Source organism: Muntiacus reevesi, chromosome 4, assembly GCF_963930625.1.
Source record: "Muntiacus reevesi chromosome 4, mMunRee1.1, whole genome shotgun sequence".
In the NCBI taxonomy this organism is placed as follows: Eukaryota; Metazoa; Chordata; class Mammalia; order Artiodactyla; family Cervidae; genus Muntiacus; species Muntiacus reevesi.
Window position 1 is genome coordinate 105,223,906 of NC_089252.1, and position 17,397 is coordinate 105,241,302.

The 17,397-nt window shown below is 52.3% G+C and overlaps 1 protein-coding gene across 1 annotated transcript in view; it reads right to left on the reverse strand.

The window, feature by feature from the left end:
* CACNA1D (calcium voltage-gated channel subunit alpha1 D) overlaps nt 1-17,397 on the reverse strand; it is a 344,029-nt gene that overhangs the window by 3,873 nt on the left and 322,759 nt on the right. Inside the window, exons 41-44 of the mRNA XM_065933482.1 lie at nt 6,702-6,818; nt 5,613-5,980; nt 3,071-3,220; nt 1,666-1,835 (exon numbers count right to left, since the gene is read on the reverse strand). Of these exons, the coding sequence (XP_065789554.1) occupies nt 1,666-1,835; nt 3,071-3,220; nt 5,613-5,980; nt 6,702-6,818 (805 nt within the window). The remainder of the gene's footprint in view (nt 1-1,665; nt 1,836-3,070; nt 3,221-5,612; nt 5,981-6,701; nt 6,819-17,397) is intronic.

The window sequence follows — 17,397 nt, forward strand, 5'->3', positions numbered from 1 at the left end:
AGAGAGCCCATGCCAGCCACTGCTCAATGGGGCGGGAGACCCACGACAGCCAGCCTGTCTCACAGGCCCGGTGTTCACCATGCAGCCTGCTGGGCCTCCTGGTCTAGCTGCTTCTGGGGGACACAGACACGCCATCCGCTCCAGACGGCCTTCCTCCCACATGCTGCCTGGGGCCAAACTCAAGTGTTCCAAGAGAAGGACAGGCTTCCCAGGTTAGCACCATGTCTAGCTCCCTCCTGGGTCAGGTGGTGGGACGAGAGGCTCAAGCAAAGGAAAACTACCACCGCCATCATTCAGAGAGCGCTTTTCAGTTTTGAAAATGGATCTACCTACATCTGTCATCTTATTTGCTCTGCACAACCAGCTCTAATGCAGGGAGCAACCCCTCTGGAGCTGAACACACAGGCGTTCCATTGGTCTCCCTGCCCGAGATCTGAATACATGGGCAGGAGAGCAAATATAATGCATTTCACCTATTCACGCTTATATATAAAGAGGGCAGCCAGTTGCCCACTCAGGGTCCTTGATTCACGGAGGCAGCACCTGTGAACGGTGGAGACGATCATGACCACCCAAGGGAGAAAAGGTGGTCACAGGAGGGCGGTGGAACCCACAGGGCCCGGGGCTCAGCCCCGCCCGCACAGGCGTCATCCAGGACTGACGGAGCCCAGCACTGCTCTCCTCAGCAGCTTGTGTTTGGGGTTGTGAGATTAAATATTAACCATGGATATGGGTCTGGCTGCACGCGCCCGCAGGGCGATGACAGCTGGAGAGAGGCAGGCCTGGGCACCACCCAACTGTGCTTGTTACTACGCACGTAGACGGCAGACTCAGAGCTGATGCATCTCATTCATTTCTGGTGACTGATTAGAGTCCTACCCCAAAATACACCTCCTTCCTCAGCCAAGCCTGAAGCGGATATTCTTTAACCACCATCAAAATGTCCAAAATCAAGCTGCCCAGCCAGGAGACGGCAGGAGCCGCTGCTATGACTTTCCCCAGCCCACGGTCCTCACCGGGGGTGACCCAGCTCTCTTGACAGTACTGGTGATGCCACGTGTACCCGAAAACCAGCCGGCCCCTGCCACTTCTCTCCGGGATGGGATTCCCTGGCCCGGGGATGGGAGTGCCCACCCTAGCGGTCACTACTAAGGCCACAGCAGGGGCACTGGCAGACCAAGGGAAAGGTTGGGGGGAAGAGGGCAGGGAGGTGAGACAGGAGGAGGCATCGGCAGCATAAACGCTCAGGTGCCCTCAGAGGCCTAGGCCTTGGTAGGAGGCCTGGGTGCAAGCCTACTCAGCAGGAGGATCCATCCTCTGCCCTTGGAGGGCCCATGACCCCATCTGGGGAGTGAGCCTGTCAACACCATGGTGCAGGACTTGCCTACCCATCAGGGCAGACCCCAAGCTCAAACACAACAATGACGCACCCAGAAAGCCCCTCATCAAGTGCTACGAACTGCAACCAAGGGGCCTTCTCTGTTCTCAGCGCTGGAGCGCGTCCACGTGGGTGAGGAAGAAAAACCAACAGCCTCTCCACCCGGGGGGCTGGTGTTGAGGACTGAAGGCCCCTGACCATGTCCGGCCCACCCCCCGGACTGGGGCAGGCAGACACACACACTACCCTCTGTGAGCCTGGATCCCAAACAAAAAATCTGGCCTCACATGTAGGGGTGGGAGGTAGTAGGCGTCTCCTCGGAGACCTCCGGGAATCGTAGCCAACAGGCGAGTCATCGTCCTCTGAGCAGCTTTGGGGGTGATGGTAGCCTCGAGGCCGCTCGAAGTCCAAACTGCTGCCTGGGTGTCGGTTATAGTAGCCGCAGCCGTAGCTTTGCCTGGTGGCCGAGAAGGCCAGGAGAGAGAGCAGGGGGCACGTGAGAACCCAGTTAACAAGCCCACGTCCATAGTCCGCTCCCACCTCCTTGGACACACCAGGACCAGCTGAGAACGCAGCCCTCGGCTCCACATGAGATTCTAGATGGAGGACAAGGGCTGCTACAGGAACGCTCAGGAGGGCAGGCCTGTGAGGAGCAAGGTGCTGATGCTCTCCCTCCCTGGGCGGTCTCAGTCCCGGCTCAGATGTGGACTGCGGATGCCTTGCAGGCTGGACTAGCCTGACTTTCTCCCAGAGAACCCTCTCCCGAGGAGCTGCCTGTGGCTAGGTGGTGGCGGGAGGGGGGCGCCTGGGACAAGAAAATGCATGAAGCACATTCCCCACTCTCAGGGAGCAGAGCCAATACCCCATGCACACAGAACTCTAATGCAGGCTAGAGAAGGTTAGTGCTGGAAAACAGGGCTCGGGGTGGGCTGTGAGCTCTAGGGGTAGAGGTCCTTTCAGTTCCAGTCGGGAAAGGGAGCAGCAGGCTCTTGCAGGGGTGGGGTCAGGCCAGCGGAGGTGGGGAAGAGCATCCAAGGCATGGTCATGCTCCAAGCCACAGCCCTGAAGAAGGAAACTGAGAATGTAGTTGGCTCAGAACCAGTGGTTCCCAAAGTCAGGCATCCCGAGGCCCACAGGAGGACAGGGTGGAGAGCAGGGGGAGGGAGGGTCTGGCTGTGGCCGGCCTGGAGCACAAGGCTGGCATTTAACACCATCCCAGAGGTCAGAAGGGACCTTGCCGCACAAACACGTCCACTTCGATGGGCCCCATTCACGGTGAGATGCAGTCCACAGGGAAGAGGTGGATGGCCTTTGTGCGCCTATACCACCTGCTATCCACACGTGTCCTACAGCAAATGCCCACTTTACCCCACCCACGCCTTCTTCAGGACAGAAGACCAGGAGGCTCACCTGTTGAGTGATGCCCCTCTGACCTCTCGTCCCCTCACCTCCAGGAGAGACCCCCCCCGCCTTGATGGGAGCGAGAAGCAGAGCTGTTCATGAAACCCAACCCAAGCTCTGGGCTCATGAGTCCAGTCCAGAGCTCTCAGCCTTCAGCAAGGCTCTCATTTCTGACACGTTCACTAAAGCCTCACGGGCTCCTGGTGGAAACCGGCCTCCACTCCACCACTCTCCGGCCTGGGGACTGTGCCCCTGCTGCCAGGACAGTCCCCGGGGTGATGGGGCCCTCACCTGCTCCCTGTGGGCGAGCTATCATCCTCATAGCACTCCTCGCTGCTGAAATACTCCTGCTCCCCCGGGCAGCGGGGGTCCCTGAAGTAGCCGTGTATCTCCGGGTCCTCCCGGCAAATCGTCGGGAACTGCTCATCTCCCGAGTCAGACCTGCAGTGGGGAGACAGGGGCTGAGCGGCCGGGCAGCTGGACTCTGCTGCTGCCTCTGGCAGTGGTGGGGTGTGTGTGTGCGTGCATGTGGCTAGGTGTGCGCACGCCTGTGTGGAGGGGTGTGTGTGTGTTGTGGGTGGGGGTGTGGGGAGAGTGTGTGTAGAGTGTGTGTGTCTAGGGTGTGGGGGGTGTATGTGTGGGGGGAACTGTGTGGGTGTGTGTGGTGAGTGTATGTGTATACACATATATACCAGGAACGGGTTTCTCTCTCGGTGCCTTGCTGATGCTAGCACCAAACCACTACCCTCAGAGGCCTACCTGGGAACCAACAGAATAGATGTAGTTTGGGAAAGGAACAAGAGAACAACCCTGGAGACCTGGAGCGATGGGCTCCCAGGCCGCCTGCTTGGGTCCCTGGGAGGCAGAGGCACCGGGCCCAGGGTGATGTCGGAGCCTGGAGCCCCTGACCCAGGAAGGCCGACAGGAGCTTTATGTCCTGTGTCCCGGGGAGAGAGACTCCTGGACAACACTCGTTGCATTTTCCAAAGACGGCCCTGCCCCAGGGCGACATGTGATGACGCCCTGAAACCCAGAGGTCCTGGCCTCGGCCCTCAGCACAGCCAGCCAGGTGCTGAGCTGTCGCTGCTCTCCAAACAGAAGACCATGGGTCCTCCAAGCTCTTCACTCTCTCCCACCCTCCTCCAGCCCCACTGACTTCCCCCTTGATGATCAGTAAACCAGGAGGTGGCTCGTCCCCACCCTGAACACAGTGGCCATCCCGCCCACAAGCCCACTGGGCTCCACACACAGGGAGCAGGGTCCTCTGCACGTAGGGAGATGAAGGAGAAGGCCCTGCTCATCGGGAGGGGAGAGGTCATGCTTTCACAAAGCCCCCACAAAAGGCTCAACCCCACAGAACAGAACGACTGCCCAGCTCCACAGGCCTGCTCCCCCAGCACTGCACTGAGGCCTGTGGGGCTACAGCTGTGGGCACATGGCATGGGAATGTGGGCCCCTGGATGGTGGTAACCCAGTCTCTGCAGATCCGGATCTGAAAGCTCTGCATCCACAGCCCGGGGCCAGACCACTACACTATGGCAAGCTGGCTCCCAGGGCACGGTCACCTCCCAGCACTGGAGAGGCCCTCTGGTCCCACCGAGAACACACAGCATTTAACACATAAACACAGGCAACAAGCACATACCTAATGTAAGTTTCATAATAGCGGGTTCTATCCAGGAAAGGCATAACGTGGGAGGGAGGGAGAAAATAAAAGTTAAAATATTTCCAGCAAACTTTACACAAAGGATAGATATATCAAGTTACTCCCCAGAGCTGGACTCAGCAAACTGTGATTCCCAGGCCAAATATAGGCCGTCATCTGTTTCTCTATGACCCACAAGCTAGGCTTAAAGGACTGGCGTGCTGCAGTCCATGGGGTTGCAAAGAATCAGACACGACCGAGCGACTGAACTGAACTGAAAGGACTGAAACAAAATCAAAGGAAGAAAAGTAGTTCATTGCATGTGACTATATGAAGCTGGCACTTTACTGTCCACAAAGAAAGCTTTATCAGGACGCAGTTGCACACACGTGTCTCTGTACTATCCATGGCAGCCTTCTTGCTACGACAGCATAGGTGAGTAGTCACAGTAGAGACTGCGTGTGCTCCACCACTAAAACGTTAGCACTGCAGACTATTCTAGGAAACTTGGACTTAAAACATGACAGCCTGCTTAAAAATTTACATGTGTATAAGAAGTCTTAATGATTGCAGGGTTTTGATTGCGCTGCAAATCAATGAAATGGTTTTACGAGATGTTCTACATCTAGTATCAAACATTGACAACTTCAGGTTAACCCTGAGGGCCATCAAACTATGGGCCAAATGCCACAGCATCTACTCCAATATATTAGGTTTCCTCAGTGGTATCTCCTGGGATATGCTCGTAGCAGGAACTTGCCAGCTTTGTCCAAATGTGATAGCATCAACTCTTGTACATAAATTTTTCTTGGTATTTTCTAAATGATATGTGTTTAGATTATATTAAAATAAAGTTGATTATAGACACAGAAAAGAAAAAATAAAATGTTTACACTCTGGCCCATTACAGAACAAGTTTGCCAATCCCTGTCCCTTAGACTGGGACAGGTGGAGAAGGTCGAGTTTGCAGATGCTGTGTTAAGGGGCAGGCTGCAGGCTGGCCTGTGGCCCTTTATCCTTTGGGACCATCACATGGCCAGTGCCGGAAGAAGCTGGGATCTGAGGGCACTCACAGGTGCTCATGGAAACGCCCACAGGGAATCCCCCGCCTCTGCTGGAGATGGAGTAGGCAAGACCCGCCGGGGGCCGACACTACATTACCAAGTGCAAACCCGTTTGAAATGTTACCTTTTAATACTGCACCTTCTGTGAGGCTCACGGCCATGCTTGTGGAAGGAATGATGCCCGTTTTCAGACACAAGCTCAAGGTTCCCAATGCTGGGCCGCTTTCCTGGGGCAGCTTTGCACATATTGGCATTATTGAGATTGGCATTTGTTGAGCTGGGAACTTGCTTTCCTATGGAATTATGGTTATGATGGTTATGACACACCGAATTTCCTGCTGGAGGAAACAGCGGTTTCTCAGTATCACTTGCAGGTGGAACTGAAGGCCTTTGGACATGCAGGGGACGGTGGGTGGTATTGGTCTGCTGAAGGGAATCTCTCCTATCACTATTAACATGATTGACATGGTTTCCAAGCAGGGCACCATTTCTCTGCAAAATAATGGGAGACAACACCAGGTAATTTAACAAGTATTTGATGCAGCCTAGCTATGTTAGGTCATTCTTTTTTTCTACATGAAAAACAAATTCTAGGTAAGCTCCGTAGGATCCCTGGAAAACAATCTGAGTGTCTCAGTGATCGGGGTGCCTGTGTGAGTAGCTGCTGGTCCCCCTGAAATGAGGAATGTTACCGATTCCTGAGCTGGGGAGCAAGCACGTGGCTGTCACTCGAGGGGGCTCTTCCAGTTGCTCCGAGGTAAGCGGACTTTCGCCCAGCGGGGCTGTCGGTGGCCCCAGCAGCTGAGGCCGGGCCGCAGGCATGTCTCTGGGCCAGGGGCTAGGAAGCAGAGGGCCGGCTGGCAGACCAAAGAGCCAGCCCGGTGGGGAGAGAGCAGGTAGGGAGGGCCGGCAGCTGCTAGAAGGACCCGGGATGCTCATCCACACCAGCCAGTGCTTGTGGCCATGCTCCTCCGAAGTGGCCAGTGTGCGGCAGAGGAGCAAGCTCAGAGGAGGAGCAGGCCTGGCCCTGGAAGGGGTGCTGGGGAATGGGGAGGGTCTGCTGTGGGGGGGAAGGCAGGGTCCATAAGCCCCTCTAGGCCTGGGGGCTGCTGTGCGTCCTCCAGGCTCTCTTGCAGATCGTTAACTGCCCCAACTGGACTCCTGCCCTGCTATTTCCAAGTGGCCAGTGTGTAGCTAGGCGTGGAATAATTACTTTGAACACATCTTCTTCTTCTTCTCGTTTTGTTTCCTCGGGCTCATCATCTTGCAAATCGCATGATATAGCACGCCGGATTTCTGGCCCAATGTCGTGCAGTGTCCTTAATCCCGCCTAGATCAATGAGAACGGCAAAACCAGTTAGATGACACGGATGGCTTGGGCAGGGGAGAGGGTGGGGGGCAGCCTGGGTCCTGGCTGTGCTCCTGCCTGAGTCAGTCGTGGGAAAGTAAGGTTTCTCCAGAGGACAGTCCAGGGGACTGACCGCTTGTCTGAATGCACCTGATGGTGTCCCTGTGGGCTCAGGGATGTAGGGTGTGGCCGGGAGTTCAAGATGGCCCGGGCTGGGGTGCATGAGGCCAGTGACCTTCTTTCCAAACACCTCCACTTGCAGGGAACAAGGCCTGGTTACCAGGACTAGGGTCTGCCATGGCCAAGAACCCAGACCCAGGTCTAAATGACAGTCCACGGAAGCCTGGCGGCAGAGCGCCACCCCCCAGACCTCAGGTGGGGCGACGGGCAGAGCCTGGCTGTTCTCCAGGGTGGGTGGCAAGGGCTCGTTGACTGTGTCTCGGATGAGGGAGTCGAGTGCAGGGGCCAGAGGGCAAGCAGGCGAAGCAGCCGTCCAGGCCAGTGGTTCTGCTTCAAAGCCATGGAGTGAGGGAGTGACACGCCACGCCACAGCCACCCGCACACTCAGGACCACGACACAGTGGACAGACACCACGGACCTGGGTCGCTGTGCAGGGCCGGCTTCCGCGGCCCCGTGGGCACCCTGGCCTGCAGCCTGTGCTCAGGCTGAGAACTGGCCGATGGTTGGGTCATCCTCTTGAAGACGACAAGACACTGAAAGGGGCTCCAGCCTCTGGAGGTGGTCTAAAACCAGGTGAGCCCTTCAGGCCCCTCACAGACATTCTGCATTTCGCCAGGGCCCTCGCTGCCAGCCTGCCTCACCCTGGGCCCCAGGTTCCCTGGGGACAGGGCCTGGGAAAAGGCCTCCCATTGTACCTAACTGCGTTAGGGAAACATTCAAGATGCTTACAGACTATCTGTGGGCAAGGAGTAGCTCTTGGCTCCGAGAAAATCATGTTTTCACCAAAGACTTGGAGAAAACTGGCAAGTTTAATAGGGACAGTACAGTTACTCAATCCCTCGCCACAAAAACACTGGCATCTCAGAGAGGCATTTCCTCCCCACCCCGGGTCTAAGGTCACCCGTCCTGTATCCAGGCAGCCCCCCTTAAGGTGTTGGCAGTCTGTCTGCGCCTCAGTGGTCACTAAAGGTGTGGAGGACGTCTGGGGTCTGGCTGTGTGGGTCTCCATCTGCAGCGAATGCTCCCTAATGTGAGGGCAGTCTGCAGAGAAGGGAAGCCCTGCCCTGTCCTTCTTCCACATGCCCTGGCAGTGGGTGGGTGTAGGGCATAGACCAGGCGTCAGGACCACAACTGAGACACGCCTGGTAGCGGAGGGGGTGGGGTGGGGGTCAGAGAGGATGGTGGCCGCAGTCTTGCCAGATGCGGCAGGGCTGAGCCCCTCATGTGGGAATGCTCAGATGGGTCTCCTGCAGACACCAGTGGGGCGGGGGATGTTCATTTAGAACAGAAAGGCGTACGGAACCGCCCAAGAGGCTCCCATGAAAATGGCCTTGTTCATAGCAGCCCTTGGCCTAGGAGAGGATCTTTTCCAAGATGGTGCACCAACCAGGCTGGGTCTGGTTCGAACCATTCTTTCAACATAGGAGCAGCAGACTTATCCATTTTATGAACCGCGGGGGTGAAATTGTGGCCTGGAGTCAAATCTTCATGGTTCCCAGCTAGGAATGCTGTGGTCTCACAGGAGAATGACAAAGGTGTCGCAGGTCCAAACCCAGAACACTCCGTGGTGTGGTCAGTAAGATTGCCCCTCACTCACCTGTCCCTCTGATCACAGGCACAAGACATACATGCTCACATGTGCCCACATGTACACATACAGGCACACACATGCACACACACGTATACACTCTCCCAGGACCCACGCTCCCAGCACACCTGAGCCTGGGAAATCATTTCTCTTAGAGGCACACCCATACCATTCTCAGGGGAACATCAAGAAGGCAACTCTAATGCCAAGTGGGTGAAAGCTCTTTCACAGCAGAGCTGCAGGCCTGGGCAGCAAGGGCGAGCCCAGCAGTAACGAACAGCCTGCAAGTCAGTCAGGCAGTGTTCCCTAGGGCACGATTATCACGGGATGATACATTAAACCAGGGTTTCGCCATCTGATTCTGGATCACCGGGAAGAAAGAGCTGTTACCCCCTCTGAGGCTCCCAAATAAGATGCCAGGTTTGAGACACCCACTGCCATTGCACAAAATGCGCACAGCTGACAAGGCACCAGCTATGCATCAGGTAAATCATGCACCGTAATCCGAACCCCAAGGCACCGCGGGCTGGCAACACTGTTTAAATAACAACAGAGAATCCTACTCACTGTCATTCAACTGATTGGACTAGGTCTGATTAGAAGAAATAGAAAACTATTTATTTGGATAATTTTTAACATCATCCTCTGTTGACGGGTTGACATTTCACCGAAATACACATATGACATAATTGCATAATAAAAACAAAAGCTGTCTCCAGCATGTCTTCAATGATACACAGGATTAGGAGAGAGCAGTGAATAGACACAGGACAGAGAATCCATTTCCAACACAAATCATGGAGAAAATTGAGAGGTGGCCCAGGAGGCCTCTTCCAAAGACAAATAAAGACAACATGTTTATTAAAGAGACATCAAAGGAGGAGAGAACGCAGCACTCTTCCCAGACAGGAAAGCAGAGGCTCAGAAATCATGATTAGAGTTCGCTTGCTCCACAGAGGAAGAAACACACCTTCCCAGAGTCAGGGATTGACTTCACTCTTTCACAGGGGGTCTAAGGAAGGATGGGTGGGTGTGGGGTGCGAGGGGAGGTACTACAGAGGTTAGGGGTATCTGCCAGAGTTTGGAATGAGGGAAACACATGTTCCCAAACTTGAAGCGAAGCTTAAGCACAGCACCCTGAATTTATTACATATCACAAAACATGATAATGAAAAAATTTCTAGCACACATATCAAGCTAAAAGGTAGCTTAGGCTGCTCCCAAAATTCCATAGGCACAAGTTCCAATTCCCAAAGTGCAGAAATCTATCTTAAACCCTTGATAACTTTTTTCTTCCACAGCCCTTAAAAAAAGAACATTTTTTTTTTCTTGAAATGAAACACTTTACAATCAGGAAAATTAACTATTCTTTCATATGTCATGTTTGTGTCTACCTCTATCAGCAAAATACTATTTTAATTTGAAATGTGGCCATTAGCATTTAAACCAACACAAAGCCATATAAAGTCATTCCAGTAACATCACAGAATTATGGTTTTGAATAAACACAGAACTGCTGCTATAAAATAGAAACATTATTGATTTAAGATGTCCAATCATATAAAATATTAAACAGAATCAAGCCTAGTTTCTGGTTGATTTTTAAATGCTAGATGTTCTCATATTTAAAAAAAAAAGAAAGAAAGAAATGTTGGCATTTTGCCTATAGACCGCTGCTTTCAATTTTAGACACCATTTAATTGGAATTTTATAGATATTTACTCTAATGAATAAGTCCAAAAAAACACCCCCAAACTATAAAATCTCTCTAAATACTTCTGAAACAATTGCACTATGATATGGTGTTCTAACCTCGAATAGGAACATTCATATACCTTCTTTTCGCTCACCTACCGTCAGGTGTAAGTTTTTCCTACCTGGTGCGTTAGAAAAGCTCTCACTGCTCGTCTCTCTAAGCTAGCATCATCACACACACCGGTGGTCTGCCAGCTCTCAGCACACAGAAACGCCCAGCACCCCCCTGAACCTACACTGTAACAGTGCAGATAAGAGATGTGGGTCTCCAGGCGGGACTGAGCCAGCCCATTCATCCTTGGGTGTGAGTGCCAGGCTTCCAGGCTCCAGCCAAAGAGCCCTTGCTGGCACGGCAGAGCCTGGTCGCTCACTCAGCCAGGCTGGCTCTGCCCGGTCATCTCCTTCAAGGCAAGTTCTGGTTAACCCTTTAGCCGGATTCTGCCCCTCCCCAATCAGAAGGGATCATTTTAGACTAGCTCCCTCAGCAGAAAATAACTGGAAATTCAGTTCTCCCAGAACACACCTGCTCATCCACAAGCCGTCCTCCGCCTCCCCCACATCTCCACATGCACACTCATCACACACAGGCACACCCTTTCTTTTGTCATTGCTATCCGCCTCTGAGTGTGGCCTTTGCATCCATTATCAACATTATGAACAGTCCTCGAGTCATATATAAACATCAGGGGCTAGCATCATGAGCCTGGCACCCCCGTGAGTCATGCAGAGTGATTCCAACCCTCACTGCAAAGGCAGCCATAAGGTCACCATGTAAGTTACCCCCAGGGGGGACGCTTGGCTGAATACAGCGTGTCTGTTACCTTCACTTCAAAACATAAAGGAAACTTTAAACAAATTACCTAAAGTGACCTATCACATTTCCCTGCAAGCGATCTGACAGTGCTCTCTGTCTAGTTCCACCTTGCTTCTTGTAGTTTTAACACCAGAAATGGGGAGATGCTTGCCAGTTTCCTGAAAACAGAGAGTTTTACTTAAAATGGGGGCTTAGCAGAAGTCACCAATCACGACTCCTATTCTGCTATCACACACTTTATCCCACTACATCTTGGGAGGAAGGGTGCGGGAGGGGGGCCAGGATTATTTCCACATGGTTAAGTGACCTGCCCACACTAGTCAAGGCTCAGCTAGCAGTCCTGATGCTCAAGCCTTCAGTGACACCATGCCAACCCCTCTGTATTGGGTCTACGAAGAAGAATGCTGGGATCAAGCCTCGATCACATGCCCACTCACGACTGTGACCACACACGACTGTGGCTGCCGCCCAGTCACGGTGTGACCTTTCTTCCCACTAACCCAGCTGTGTTCTTGTATCACAGCTATGACAGACGATCACTCGGTACCATGAAAACTATCCTCAGCACACAGTCTCACGTCTGCCATGCCACCCTCAGGAGCTGAGATCCTTACAATCACTTCGCTCTCACACACGAATTCGGGCCACCATTCTTCCAGATCAGCAGTGAGACCTGGCATGTGGGGTATGACTCTTAGTCTGAACGCGGCTGGGACTGGGCATGGGCCTGGAAGGCAGGGAACGGCAAGATGATAAAAAGGCTCCAGCACCCTCCTCCTTTAAGGGGGATATGGGCTCAGTCCCCTAAAGCAGCAGTTCTCAAAAGTGTGGCCCAAGGACCCGGGGGGCCCCTGAGACCTCTGCAGGAGGTCACTGTGATTTGCATGAAAAGACAAGGATGCTTGTATGCCCTCATCCTCTCCCAGAAGCACACTGGGGTGTTCCAAAAGGCTGCTTTACCCCGGGGATTTCACCTCTCCAGCATCTTTGTGCTTGCATATTCTGGGTTTTAAAAATCTATTTAAATTCCTAACATAGTAAATACTGATAGATAAGGGTCCTCAGTACTTCTTAAGAGCATAAAAGTTTCCTGAGACCAAAGAGTTTGAGAACTTGCAGCTAACCTGCCCACAGACAGGCAACACCATCTCTTCCCTGGGCGCTGGGCTCCTCCTCATCCAGAACTCCTGTGAATCCTCGGGGCCTTTCTCCATACTTTTGGAAGAAATGCCCCCTCATGGTTTCTCTGAGTGAGCCTTTGGCACAGGTGGCCTTCACGGTGGCTTATAATGACCTGTCCTCCCATTACCCCAAGCAGTCACGCATATTAGGAAGCTCCCACCCGTGGATGACTGAATTGTGACACGTTTGGGCTAACGAGGGCAACAAGCTGAGTGTTATTCAATAACATGCTCCTGTTTAAAAAAAATATATCACATCTTTTGCGATTACATAATGTAATTTTCCTTATTTTCAGTAATTCCATCATCTCAAAGACTTGTGAAAATAAGAATCACTCTTCTCAGAGAGGAAAAATATCCTACCTTCAAGAGTAGACAACTGAATGCCCAATAACCCTGCGGATCCACTGAACTTTTAATTAGGTCACATCATAGAGTAAGTTATTTAAGAAGAGCCTGAGGTCCAGTCCTACACCTGCTGTCCTACGATGGACTCTGACCTGCATCGTGTCTTCTATCCAGGAGCTTATTTATGAGTTTAGCACCATGGATTCTGGTGTCGGGCACCGAGTTTGCTGAGAGAGTCTGTCCGTCTCACATACTCAACTTGACTCGTTTTGAGTTGAGGCGGGAGGCGGCCCCTGCGATTCCTGACCGTCCTTAACCACCTGGCCTCAGCTACCAGCCACTGCCTGGCCCAAGTGGGGCAAGATTCTCGCATTTCCCTAAGTCCCACCTAGAGAGTTACCGTGTTCCAGTTTTTACTTATGTGGAAGAACCATGGAGATATGCGTGTGGAGACACCAGCCTCGTGAATCGCTTAAGGCTCTTCTGTGGAGGCTTTGGTGTATAGACTCAGATTTAGAAGACCGGCGGTCACCTGAGGCCTCTAACCTGGGGTGACACAAATGGGATTGGGGGGTGAGCACGTACATCCCTTCAGTGCTTAATAAACTTGACATCAGAGTGGGTGGGGGGCAGAGGGATCATTTGCGATGGTGCATACACTTCTCAGGTGCCCACAGGGCTGACCAGCTTCTTTGTCAGTTACGATACACCAAATACTTCATAACCGGTACATCCCAGGCACTATCCAGCCAGAGTGGAGGTGGGCCTTCAGACCAAACCTCCGCAAGCCCCAGAGGTCCCCACTAAGGCAGGCATTAGCCCTTCGGTGACTGACCCACAGAGGGGTCTGGAGTGGGCCTGGGATGCCAGCAGGAGGCGAGGAGACTCAGGGTGCTGAGGGCCACCGCTGTCAGCATCCAGATGTACCTCAGCATCATCACAGGGGTCACCCCCATGCCCACGTCACCACCAACAGTGCATGTCAGAAAGGCAGACCTCTTCTCCCGCCCCATGGACGCTGCTGTGCAGAAAACCCACCTCGAGCTCCTAGATGTCTGGCTGTCTGTGCATGTCGGAGCAGAATCGGGGGCCAGGGCTGCTTCCCCGGCAGGACAAAGGTCAAAGCACAGAAGGCAACACTGGAGCAGACCTCACGGCTGGGCGGGGCCGAGTCACACGCAGGACAGGCCTGGGGACTTCTGCTAGCACCGCTCTTCCAGTGGTCACACGGCTCCAGGAGCCGGGCTTCCCCACACGCCGGGGCTCCACGCCCTGCACACACGCACGCATACACACACGCGGCCTCCAATCTGCACAGACCGTGGCGTGCAACCCTTCTCTTCTCTAGACTCTTCGGGAACCTCAGGGTTTTACACTAAGGTTACTGTTGAATGCTGACTCCAAAACTCAAATTGACGCCTCTGGGTATCTTGGGCTCAGCATCAGGTACACTGACCCCTCAACCACTGCTTGGAGTTGGCTGAGAATTTCAGGTGGGACCCCCTCTCAAAGCAACTTCTTGGGCAAAAATATACCCTTTGTAAGATGTGAGAAAACAACCACCTGAGTTACTTCTGTTTACATCTTTACATGTTTCCTAGATATCTCAAAAAGGGGGAGAATTATCTTTCTCGGTCGATCACTACAGTACAGAACAGAAAAAAAGATCAAAGAAAAACAAGAGTTTCTTAAAGTTCTGGTAGTAAACAGGCATATGATATTATTATTGTTGTAGTCTTAATAATAAGCAATTATACGTTCAAAGTGCTTTACAATCACTTAGCTATTCCTCACAACAGCCCTGTGAGGTAGGTCGACATTATTACCCCCATTTTACAGATGGGGAAACTGAGGCACAGAGAGGTTAAGTGTCTTGCCCAAGGTCACACAGCAAGTGAACGCTGGCACTGGGACTAGAACCCAAGTCCCCTGACTCCCAGTGTCCTTGAAACTGGACCACACTGCTTCCAAAGAGGCATCCCCGGACTGGCTTTGAATTGGAGACGGACAATGTCGGATGAGGTTTGGGTGTGGTGGTGCTTCCCGCGGACGCGTTAAGATGGAACCTGAGGTGTCACCTGGGTTGGTCTGGGCATGCGGGTGTGTGTCAGTGTAAATGGGGGTGTCAGCGCTTCCTGTCCTGCCCCCGTCTCCCTGCATTGTGCACACGGCACTGCAGAGAGCTGAGCGGGACGGTCAGGACGGACCGGCATATATAAAAAGAACTGTCAGCCCAGCGCCGAGGGGCCTGCCAGTCTTTGGTAGTTCGGGCAAACTAGGGATGCAGGACTTTGGAATGGAGTCAGCTGCCCACCTTAGGCAGGTCTGCTTACTCGCTTTTATTAATCTTTTTTTTTTTTTTTTTTTTTTTTTTTTTACTGGCCAGCATCAGGAAGTTGTGTTCATTTCATTTCTCTTGGGGCGGCCGCCCCTCTCCTTCGCTCTCTCTCACTCTTTCCCTTTCTCTGAGTCTCTGCTCACAAGGGAAAACTGATAAGCCTTGCTCGTTCCCTTCCATGAGAAGGAGCCACGTGAGCAACATCCACGACAGGAGGCCACGGCCCCACAGTTGAGCCACGGCCCCGCTTCCACCTTCCGGAAGAGTGCTTTGCTTGGAAGGGGTCTCTCTGGGGCCTTGGGTTTGCTTTTTCCTGCATTTCTCCCGAAATGCTGTTTCAGTAGAAATAAGCCCACTTGAGACTTTTCCCTTTCAAGGCCTTAGCCACAAACGCCTTCCGACTAACGAGCTTGGTGCTGTAGCTCAGGCAGAAAATTCTAAAGCATCCGTTCAAGCATCTGAAACAAATGAATCAGCCAGTGAAATCTTATCTGTTAGCATCTGTTCTTCTCTTAGATTAAAAAAGAAAAAAAATAGCCTTTTTATGGCTTTAGATGGAATCATGCTTTTAAAAAAAGACAAAAAATCTTGCTAATTTTGAGACTAACGTGAGTAGATGACAGGCGTGAGATACTCGACAGGTTCAGTGTCTGTGGAGTATCCCGATTTCCCTCTGGGTTTATGCCTGAGTCCCTCCAAGGAGGCCATGTGAAGGAGTCATTTGATTCCGATCCACCACCCACCTTTCCACTGGGCCACCTACGCCACCACCTGCTGGCTGGGGCTCAGGCTTTCACGTGATAAAACCTGTCTAATTCTTTACAAGCCTTAAACCTAACTTCCAAACAGTTAAGAAAAAAAAAAAAAATCTAGCCCTCTCAAGTCTTCCTGTCATGAAGATGGGCAGGATCCCGTTTGGGCTGAGTGGGGAATAGTCTCCCCCTCAGACTCCACCGGAGTGTCTTTGGCATAAAGGAAATCCTTGGACATTGAAAGAAAAAGAAATGAACAAAACTTTCCCCACTCTGGGACCTGTTTTTGTGTTTTTTTTTCCGATCCGTGAGATACTGGGCTAATGCATGTCTGGATCTTGCGGTTCTCATCTGAAAAGTCTGATGGGGCAGTACTGTTTGCTGGGGAGGGGACAGAGTTTTCATGGCTGTGGACTTGTGTTCATTTAGTTGCTTGATCCAGGTGGAAATTTGCAGGTCACTGGGATGCAGCAACAATGGATGAAGAGCAAAGGCTGAGTCAAACTAAAGTGAATATGGCACGTAGGGGATGAGGGAGAAAAAAGAAAAAGCCTGACGCAGCTTCCCTCTGATCCCCTCTGGAGAGGGGCGGGAGAGAAGGCTGGCTTTACTGATGAAGATGGATGGACGGATGGAAACTGCACACTCATTCAGACCACAGAGGCCAGAGGACACTGGGTGCTGAGCTCCTACCCACACGTGGATCCAGGAGCTCCTCAAGTGACCCCCCCTTCATGGAGAAGGGGCCCTGCAGCTGGTCTGAACAGAGGGAGCCCAGACGCAGCCCACGGGGTTGATACACCCATGTGCCCGCCAAAGCCGTGGCACTGGGGGGGGCAGAGAACGTGGACCAGCTCTGCTCCTGCTCAGACAGACTGCACCCTGCACAGCACCGCAGGCCTATGTCCTGGCTCCGGCGCTCACCTGACGCTCGTGCTCCTCTTGTCATTAGTAATTGAGCTGCCAGTCTATCGGCACCCCCGACACAGGGAGGACCACCTCATTCCACTTCTTCATAGGCCACGCCCACCTTGAGGAGCTTCTCGGGGGTCTGTGCTCTTGTCCTAGCGACACGGTTCACCCATTTCTCCTCCCACTGCCACCTGATCCTGTGTCCCTAACGTCACATCTGCTCGTATTATTTCCTCAATTCAGAAAGGAAGCGCTTTGTCTTGCTAGTTAAACGCAGAGTGACAGAACACATTTAAAGCCCCTCCTACAGCACAGGACCAAAAACGTAATGAGAACTATCCCTCACGGAGGCAAAATTTTTCTGTTTTCAATGCTTGCTGCAGAATCAAATGCATTTTCCGGAGTATCTGTCAAGATTGTGAAGACAACTTCATCTACTAGGCTGGGTACACAATATAAAGTATAGTCACAGCCTCAACTCCCAATGGAACCACGTGGAAATGTGTTGATGTTGGTAACTAACCAGAAATATTTTAATTTCACCAAGGAAATAAAACTTTCTACAAACAACAAAATGAAAAATGTCCAGGAGAAAAACATGACCATGGCACAACAAAAACAGCCTTTTAAGCCATGACGCACACGTGTAGCTTCAGCATCATTTGAACCTTTGACTTAAAGACTCAGTGAAA